At 41.1% G+C, this 10,685-nt stretch overlaps 1 protein-coding gene across 1 annotated transcript; it reads left to right on the top strand.

The window, feature by feature from the left end:
- Positions 1-1,058: 1,058 nt before the first annotated feature.
- LOC310834422 (vomeronasal type-2 receptor 26-like) lies at positions 1,059-10,440 on the top strand (the record flags this gene model as incomplete). The annotated part of the gene is made up of 4 exons (XM_083717913.1): positions 1,059-1,273; positions 2,854-3,145; positions 9,231-9,357; positions 9,539-10,440. The coding sequence occupies 4 exons, from the start codon at positions 1,059-1,061 to the stop codon at positions 10,438-10,440; spliced, it is 1,536 nt and encodes a 511-aa protein (XP_083574039.1).
- Between the last annotated feature and the right edge of the window lie 245 nt (positions 10,441-10,685).

Here is a 10,685-nt window from a genome sequence, read left to right as displayed (position 1 = left end):
ATCAGCTGATCATTCATGTGAGAAAAATCGGTTCTCTGATGTCACTGCAATATCAGATGTTGAGAAATATGCTGCACCTAAAGATGCAGGACACTTTTCAGATCACGTTCCCCACAAGATCACAAGATCAACCATGTTGTTTACAATATGGTTTTAGGCCTCAAAATTTGGTGGTGGTCAATCTAGTTAGAAAAATACAACCTAAATTTTTTCAGCACCAGAAAAAAAGAATTAAGAATATTCATGCTACTATGACAGTATTGCCTTTCTTCTTTGGACATAACTTGTTCAGAATTGACTGCTATATTGGAGTCTTGAACATTTTAAACCTCATTGAGAAAGAGCCTAAATCACTGATTTAACAGATTTCTAAATCTAAACTTGATTATTGAATTTTAATTGAAAATTATGGTATATCCATAATAGTCTATATGGTGTTAGTTAATATAATAGATAATTGATAAGCTTGATAAACTGACTCAATTTAAAGGTTCTGCAACATTTTATTCTACCTCTTTAAATTATTATTTATTCTACCTCTTTAAATTATTGGCTGCAAAGCAGTTATTCTTTTATTATAAATTTTCTTCTTTCACCCAGTTTTCTAGGTGACTTTTCTCTCTCATTTTACTGAATCTCATTAAACTCTTATTCCTCCATACTAAGGAGGACCAGCTGAGACTTTGGCTATGATGTAATAAACATCTCCCCCCACTGCACATCACCAAGAAGCAACAACCCAGCAAAGCTGATTAAGTCTCCTGTAATTATCCAAGAAATCATGATCATTTCTTTGACTCTCTGGGGAGTTCCAGTAGCTGCATGAAAACGATGAATCAAGACTTGCAGATACTATTAATATCTCCTGTGATGTTCAAAGCTTGGCCTTACACCAAGGGCTCTGTCAGACTGATCACTGATTCATTTCCCTGCAAAAATCTGGCTTTCGTAACCATCCCATTGAGACTTTGCTGCTCAGTATCATTCAGATGAAAATGGGCAAAGAGATGAATTGTCGCCTAAAAAATTCCTCTTGCTCCTACCATGCTCTGTGCAGGATGGTACTTTCCATGATGCTGGTGTCAGTGCTGCTTTCTCCAGATGAGTGCAAGGCTCCTGTTGCTCCATGTTCCATCAGTGACCCTCTTCCCATTCTTCACAAATATTTTCAGTCTGGAGATGTTGTTGTTGCTGGCATTATGTCTCAAATCTATATAACTTCAAGCATAGCCTTCGATGAACCTCCTACACCTGAACTCTTCGATGACATTCTGTAAATAAATGTGTGTGTGTGTGCATGTGTGTGTGCGCGCGCTTAAAAACCTTATTGTATATCTGTAATGAATATATTTCTGCATTTGACATATAATGAAGGTGATGCTCATTACACTAGTGGCCAAAATTGTGGAAAACTTTAGGAAAAGCTGTATTTCTAAGGTTTGGCAGCTGATAACAACAGTACTAATGCCATGAAATTAAATATTATTAGAAAGATAATCTAATGCAGAATATAATGCCACAAACTGTGCTGAATAGCCCTGACCTGAATCCAACTGAAAATCTGTGGAGCTGATTAAGAAACCATTTTAGTCGGAAGCAGCCAAGGAATAAAACACAACTGATAGACGCAATAATGCAATCTTGGTTTCACATTATAACTGACAAACTGAAATCTTTGGTTTACTCCATGGGATGCCATTGTTGGGCTGTAATGTCAGCAAAAGAAATAATGAAAAGCTATGAAATACCTTTTATCGTGGTTTTCTGTGTATAACATTTTTATTTGGGTATAACTGTTGATAGAATAAGGATAATTCAACACTGTTGCATTATATTGTCATTCTAATGCTATATACATTTATGGTATTGATCTAAAAACTACTGATGTTGTGAGCTAGAGATACAGAAATACTTTCCAAAATGTTTTCATAATATTGGCCACGTGTGTATGAATTCCTACCACCCTTTTCCTTCCACGTAGTTCTGGTGTTTATGAGACATGGGGGCAGATCTGATAGCTCACACCCAGTTTGTGGTAAACTTTTTCTTCTTATATGGTAGGCTTATACCAATGTTCAGTTTTTTTAAAAAAATAATTGCAAGGCAGTAAGAAGATAACAAGGGACGCGGGTGGCGCTGTGGGTAAAAGCCTCAGCGCCTAGGGCTTGCCGATCGAAAGGTCGGCAGTTCGAATCCCCGCTGCGGGGTGCGCTCCCGCTGCTCGGTCCCAGCGCCTGCCAACCTAGCAGTTCGAAAGCACCCCCGGGTGCAAGTAGATAAATAGGGACCGCTTACCAGCGGGAAGGTAAACGGCGTTTCCGTGTGCTGCGCTGGCTCGCCAGATGCAGCTTTGTCACGCTGGCCACGTGACCCGGAAGTGTCTCCGGACAGCGCTGGCCCCCGGCCTCTTGAGTGAGATGGGCGCACCAACCCCAGAGTCTGTCAAGACTGGCCCGCACGGGCAGGGGTACCTTTACCTTTAAGAAGATAACATCCCCATTCACTTTGTTAAGGCTTTCTGCTCATTTACCATGGTGAGCTAAGGATTTCTTATTGAATATTTGACTTTAATCCAAGCAAAGTCATAATTCATTCAGACTTAGAGGTGATTTTATTGTAAGCTTTTGGTAACCAGACTTCCTCCTCCTCCTCCTCCTCCTCCTCTGTAGAACAGAACTAGTAGCAATCAGGGCCAGGCTGCCTATGCGGTGGCAGGAGTTAGATATTTAGCGCAGCAAAACATCCAGGTTTCAATATTGTGTTTCAATATATCCACACACTTTCTTTCACTGTGGGAATGAAATTCATTTTTGTGAATGTGAACTGTTATGCACTATGTCGCTCTCCATACAGAACAATGACACAACTCTACCAGCATATCCTGGCTTTGGCATTTGCTGTGAAAGAGATAAATGAAAATCCCCAAATATTGCCCAATATCTCTCTGGGTTTCCACATCTACAACAGCCATTTCAGTCCAAGCTGGACCTACCAGGCCTCCATGGAACTTCTCTCTAGCCAAGAAAGACTCCTCCCCAACTACAAGTGTGATGTTCAGGAGACTCCAAAGGTGGTCATTGGGGGGCCACCCTCTGATTTACGTCTCCACATGTCAACCATCCTGTCTATGTACAAGATGCCAAGAGTAAGAGTTCTGCATGGAATATGGGTCATCATGAAAGCCATTTACAGTTGCCTTTGACTAAATCTCATTGGGTTGCATGCTGGTAATTGAATGGCAAAGTGGGCATAGGTTGGTATTTCTCAACCGAAAATGTAGGTTGTGGAAAATATGTCTGCTTCAGTTCCAGACATCCTTAAAAACTCAGGTGGAATAATTCTTCATTGGACATTTTACTGCTGTTCAGGACTGTAATATAACATCTGTGGCCTGTGGCACCACAACTGTATGTTTGCTATGCCTGATGAAAAATCACTTATATCGAAATATTTTCCAAAATAACTTTAACATTTCCAAATCAACAGAGGTAAAGAATATGTGAATCCTTCAGATTAATCAATGTTGATCAAACTGAAATTGAAATCTGGATTTGCATTTAAGTGATATTCGATATCACTTTTTGGTATCACTTTTCCTCTTGTTCAGAAGACATCTGAAGGCAGCACTGTTTATGGAAGTTTTTTAAATGTTTGATGATTTATCGTGTTTTTAATATTCTGTTGGAAGCCACCCAGAGTGGTTGGGCAACCCAATCAGATGGATGGCACACAAATAATATTGTTGTTGTTGTTTTAAAAAATATGCATTTAGCTGCTGTATGGGTCTTCCCTTGTAATGAATGAAAACATCCAAGCTGGTTTTAGCCACCAAATGTTCTCACCTGGTGCTCAGCAACAGCTGCATTTCACATGGATGTGGATTGGCTTGGTTTATCTGATGGGTGATAGTTGAGCATTATTTGTGCAAGGTTTGGGAAATCTGTTTTGATTTTATGGGGGGGGGGGAATCCATAAACAAGCTCTTGCTGGTTAGGTCAGTGAAATTGTGGAGAATGGCCCTGAAATGATCATAGTTGTGATAGAAAGCACAGCCAAGTGGTGGGAATGTTGAAAATTACACCACTCTGGTAATGAGAACGTGGCTCAATACTGCAGAAACAGATGATGTACCAATACTAACCATGGCAAAAGTTTGGAATTAGAACAGTCCTGATGGATTTCATATCATAACCTATGCAAAGGTGGTGGGAAATAGCTTTCCCCTGTGGTTCTCTATCCTTCACAGTTGACTCAAGGAATCATCTAGATTTTCCAGAATTTATTCAGACAAGAAACCTTACATGCAGCAGGGGGAGAAAGCTTTTTCAGGCTTTTCTTTGAACAAGCATTTACCAGTTATTTCCTTTACTTTTCTTTAGATGTGAAAAGCAGCCAATTCTTCCATAAACCTAACTGCAAAATTGCTATATTTGATGTGAAGTCATTAATAGCCAAGTATTTCCCAAATCTGTAGATTCTAAATTTATTTCTGTTTAGATTTTTAAACAGAAATAATGAAAAAGGCAAATCCTCCTGGTTAATATACAGTAGTACCTTGGGTTACAAGAGCCTTTTAATGAGGGTGAAAGAGGGGAGCGCAAAATATGGTCTGAAGCTCAACACCAAAAAAACAAAGATCATGGCCACTGGGCCCATCACCTCCTGGCAAATAGAAAGGGAAGAAATGGAGGCAGTGAGAGATTTTACTTTCTTGGGCTCCATGATCACTGCAGATGTTGACAGCAGCCACGAAATTAAAAGACACCTGCTTCTTGGGAGAAAAGCAATGACAAACCTGGACAGCATCTTAAAAAGCAGAGACATCACCTTGCCAACAAAGGTCTGTATAGTTAAAGCTATGGTTTTCCCAGTAGTGATGTATGGAAGTGAGAGCTGGACCGTAAAGAAGGCTGATTGCCGAAGAATTGATGCTTTTGAATTCTGGTGCTGGAGGAGACTCTGGAGAGTCCCATGGACTGCAAGAAGATCAAACGTATCCATTCTGAAGGAAATCAGCCCTGAGTGCTCCCTGGAAGGACAGATCCTGAAGCTGAGGCTCCAATACTTTGGCCACCTCATGAGAAGAGAAGACTCCCTGGAAAGACCCTGATGTTGGGAAAGATGGAGGGCACAAGGAGAAGGGGACGACGGAGGACGAGATGGTGGGACAGTGTTCTCGAAGCTACCAGCATGAGTTTGACCAAACTGCGGGAGGCAGTGGAAGACAGGAGGGCCTGGCGTGCTCTGGTCCAGGGGGTTACAAAGAGGCAGACACGACTAAAGGACTAAACAACAACAACCTCGGGTTACAGATACTTCACGTTACAGATGCTTCAGGTTACAGACGCCGCTAACCCAGAAATAGTACCTTGGGTTAAGAACTTTGTTTCAGAATTAGAACAGAAATCGTGCTCCAGTGGCGTGGCGGCAGCAGGAGGCCCCAGTAGCTAAAGTGGTACCTCAGGTTAAGAACAGTTTCAGGTTAAGAACGGACCTCCGGAACGAATTAAGTTCTTAACCCAAGGTACCACTGTATATCAATTAAATAGAGATTGAAATCTGGTTTTGAGTCTAATTGGTGTTTTGATATCATCATTTGTTATCATCTTTCCTCCCTTGATTTTAACAATGACCCTCTTCAGCTCATCTATGGATCTTCTCCTTTGACGACTAATGACATTCAAGCCCTTTTCACCTACTGGATATTCCCAGATGGGACTCAGCAATATGAGGGGATCCTCCAGTTACTGCTGCATTTCCGTTGGGTGTGGATTGGTGTGCTTTTTCTCCTTGGTGACACTGGAGAGAGATTTGTACAAAATGTTCTCCCCATGTTTGCCCAGAAGGGTATCTGCTTTGATTTTATAGAAAGTTTCCCTAGGCTTACCTCTTCTGGTGAGTTTGATGAAATGGTGGAAGAAGGTTTTAAAACAACCGGCATTATTGTGAGAAGCACTGTCAATGTTGTAGTTGTGCATGGTGAAATTCACACAATTATGGCAATGAGAACAATTCCCAGACTTGCAGAAACGAATGATGTGCTAATGCAAGGAAAGGCAAAAGTCTGGATTATGACAGCCCAGATGGATTTCACCTCATTTCCCTTTCAAAGAGGTTGGGACATCACATTCCTCCATGGGGCTCTATCCTTTGCGGTTCACTCTAAGGATCTTCCAGGATTCCAGAAATTTATTCAGATGAGAAAGCCTACCTTGGAAAAAGAAGATGGCTTTCTCAGGGTTTTCTGGGAAGAGGCATTTAATTGTGGTTTTCCCGACCCTGCTTCAAAGAAGAAAGATGACAAAATCTGCACTGGGGAGGAGAATATTGAGAGCCTTCCGGGGTCTGTTTTTGAAATGAGCATGACAGCCCACAGCTACAGCATCTACAATGCAATCTATATTTTGGCACATGCTTTGCACACCATGCAGTCCACCAAGTTAAATTGCAGAGCAATGGCAGGTGGAGCAAGGTGGAAACTTACAGATCAACAGCCGTGGCAGGTAATGTCGTCTTCCAGTTAATACAGATGTCTGTAATCAACTCTGGAGCTGAGCTAAAAGGGGGACTTTTCTTGAATACCTCTGTCAGTAGGGGAAACTCACTGCGTGTCAAGGCACTGAGCCCTCACCCAGTTGTTGAATAATAAAACACATGGACACCAATATTTTAGATTTGTGGTCTAAGTTCTATGAAATTTAGGCCAAGACTAACTGTAATTCTTAAAAGAACCACATCTTACCTTCACAATGAACATTGCTACAATTGAAATTAGCCTTCACAAAACATTTCAATGAATATTGTGTTCCACAATGTCGAACTTTTGTATATCCTCATGAGCAGGTTTTTTTTTCAGCCATAACTCAGGGGAACTCAGTTCTCTCCCCTCTCCAGGGGGCACCATTGCTATTCCAAGGGAACGAAGGAGGTGTTTGTGGTGAGTTCCAGTATCTCTTTTTCTAGAAAATAGTACAGCTCATTAATTCATTTTTCCTTTTTAGCTCCATCCATTTTGGATAAGCTTGATAAACTGACTCATTAAAAGAGACTCATTAAAAACACAGAGAGAAAGACACTAACATACATCTTTTAAGGAGACCATGAACTATACCTCTTAGATGTTAAAGATAAACACTCTATTTGTACAAATATTACCTATATTTAATTATTTTTGGCATCTTCATTTATTGCTTTTTTCCTCTTCAAACTTAGCTCCACCACTTTCTGGGAAGTATTTCATTTAATAATAGCATTGGGGAAGAAGTTTCCTTTGACCAAAATGGGAAATTAGTAGCTGGATTGGATGTAATAAATTGGGTCACATTCCCAAACCAGTCATTTCTGAGAGCCAAAGTTGGAACAATGGACCCACAAGCTCCTCCAGAAAAGAGGTTAACCATTCATGATGATGGTATCATGTGGCCCAACTGGTTCAAGCAGGTATGAAGTTGTTCTGGATTGCAACACATTGAATCACCATCAATTATCAGACTAGGTATATTAGAGGAAACACCTGACTGTTAAAAAGAAAGCTATTGTGTTTCCAAGCCTATTTGCAGAGGTATCTGAGCTGCAGAGTGTCACTAGTCAATTAAATTCAAAGTAGCCCAGTATGTCTTTTAATTAGAATATCCTCCCTCCCTCCCTCCCTCCCTCCCTCCCTCCTTTCTTTTTTCTTTCCTTCCTAGTATTTTGCATGCGCACACACCACTAATCCATTCTGGAGTTATTTGGCCCCAAATCAAATGGGGATAAGGCAATGTTTGATCAGGGTTCTTAAAATTCCAATTGAACATACTGTCAGAAATGCTCTCCACATTTCTTTAGACCATACTTCAGACCCCTGCAGTCAGGATTGGACCATTTACTCAGAGGTTGGTGATCAGAGGGCTCAATCCTGCTCAATTTGATGGCACCCATGTGTCCCCCTGCTTGGAACAGGCACATATATCCAAAGTGCTATTTGAAAGCTCTGTTGTAAACAGCCCTGTGATGGTGCTATTTGCAGATGCTTCCTGCCTCCCCTTCCCATCCGGCAACCCAAACCCTAACATCACTTGGGGGGGGGAGTGTAATTCCGTTTGATTCAGGACTGTCTCTGTCCAACTTGGTTGAAGTCTGGTTCCTTCTAAATCAGCCCAATTCACTTGGGGATTTGGTCAAATCTGTTCCACAGCTCTAATTTTTATCCCACAATTACTCCAGACAGAGTCAATTCACTGTTGAAACCTTCTCATGGGTTTGCATAGAAATATTATCCAAACTTTTACTTGCAAAACTCTTCAAAAACAGAACATAAACATCAAAGATACAACCAAATATTTATGCAGTGTCTTGTGCTGTGCAACACAGGCTCAGCATCTTAGAAAATGTGACATAATCTAAACAGACTTGGAAGCAAAGTCTCTCTCTCTCTCTCTCTCTCTCTCTCTCTCAGCATCTGTTTCCCTGGAGCTGTTTTACATCTTCTGTTCCCTGTGGTGTTCAGAGAAAGACTAAACAGGCAACTCCCTTCAAAATGGAGATTTGAAACCAAATACCTTCATCACATGATCAAAGGTTCACTTTCAGCACAGAGTAGAGGAACAATCAACATGTTATTACTAACTAGTTAAAGATCTGAGTCCTGTGAAACAAACCCCAAGTTAGCAATACACATTTAGGCATTCTAATTTCAGTGTCATTTAAACCATTACATTCAACATGGCAAACATGCAAACATTGGCTGCTGAATTAAAATGATTAACAGTAAATGTTCACACAACCCCCTGGTCAAACTATTGTTTTTAACAGCTGGCTCTGCAGAAGGCTTTATAGAAAACAAAATTAAATTGTAAGGCACATGCAGGTGATGAAGAAGGTAACTCTAGAAACAAATAGCACTGAAAGATTGCATCGAGAGCCAACGTTTATGTCAAAAATGCTTGAGCAATTTCTATAGTCATGAGATATTGACCCAATAAGCTTTCACCTGAACATTTTCTAATTTGATAGAGATTAGCACTGCCATGCTAATATCTGTAGAAATTTAAATACTTACTAATATGGCTTTCATAAAGGGAAATGTACTGGAGTTCCAATGCTATAATTAGTGCTGGATTAAAGGTCATCTTTAGAAAAAAAGCACAAAACCTCTAGCAAGCTATTGTTTTACTGTCGTTTTTATTATTTGAAGATAGGTCAGTGAGATGCGAACTCCCAAACCATTTCCTTCTTTCATTTATGAACAGGCACAACCCACTTCTCTGTGTAATGAGAATTGTCATGTAGGTTATAGAAAGAACAAGAAGGAAGGAAAGCCATTCTGCTGCTATGATTGCCTTCCGTGTCCAGAAGGGAAGATCTCAAGCAAGGAGGGTAAGGAATGCATCACACGCTTTAATTTTACCTGTGCATCAGAAGCTCCTTTCTCTAGTGGGAAAACAGTATGGAAGTAGCACATATATATTCTGGCATCTCTTAGCTGCATTATGACAATTTGAGGACAGAAGACCTTTTTGTTTTAATAAGATTTGGTTTTTTCCATTTTCATTTTCAGACATGAACGACTGTTTAGAATGCCCTAGAGATCAGTATGCAAACAATGAACAGGATGGCTGTCTCCCCAAAGACAAAACATTCTTGTCTTATGGAGAACCGTTGGGGATCAGTTTGGCCACGTTGGCCCTCTTCTTTTCCTGCATCACAGCTTTGGTGCTTCAAATATTCACAAAGCACAGAGATACTCCCATAGTTAAAGCCAACAACCGCAACCTCACTTATATTCTCCTCCTTTTCCTCCTGCTCTCCTTCCTTTGTGTTCTGCTCTTCATTGGCCAGCCTCAGGAAGTGACCTGTCTCCTTCGTCAAACTGCTTTTGGCATGATCTTCTCAGTGGCCATTTCGTGCATATTGTCCAAAACCACCATTGTGGTTCTGGCTTTCATGGCCACCAAGCCAGGGTCAAGCATGAGGAAGTGGCTGGGGAAACAATTGGCCAGCTCCATTGTTCTTTCCTGCTCCATTATTCAAGCCACAATCTGTACCATATGGCTGGCCACTTCTCCTCCTTTCCCAGACATTGACATGGACTCATTGACTGAAGAAATAATACTAGAATGTAATGAAGGCTCCACTATCATGTTTTATTGTGTCCTGGGATTCATGGGTTGGCTGGCCATAGTCAGCTTCATTGTGGCTTTCCTAGCCAGAAAGTTGCCTGACAGTTTTAATGAAGCCAAATTTATTACCTTCAGCATGTTGGTCTTTTGCAGTGTGTGGCTCTCCTTTGTTCCAACCTACTTGAGTACCAAGGGCAAATACATGGTGGCTGTGGAGATCTTCTCCATCTTGGCCTCCAGTTGTGGGTTACTGAGCTGCATCTTTTCCCCCAAATGCTATGTTATTTTACTGAGGCCTGAGCTGAACAGCAGGGAGCAGCTAATAAGGAGACAGTTTTAAATAATCCAGAAGTCTGAATCATGCTTGTAATTCTAGGTGTCTGTTATTGCTATTTTATTTGCATGTATGTAATTAGAAATTAGTAATGCTCATGAGAAACCATGTGCCTTGCCCCCTCCTGGGTAATGTCTGCCCCCCAGCGACTCCCAAGCCTCCCCCAATCTGTCAAAACAAAGGGAGAAGGGGGCAGGAAATCGAGGAAGGCTCAGGAGTCACAGGTAGGTGATGCACCATAGCCCAGTTTG

Source organism: Podarcis gaigeae, assembly GCF_964106915.1.
Source record: "Podarcis gaigeae genome assembly, chromosome: 16".
NCBI lineage: Eukaryota > Metazoa > Chordata > Lepidosauria > Squamata > Lacertidae > Podarcis > Podarcis gaigeae.
The sequence above is the reverse complement of the archived record's forward strand: the minus strand, read 5'-3'. Positions and strand labels throughout refer to the sequence as shown.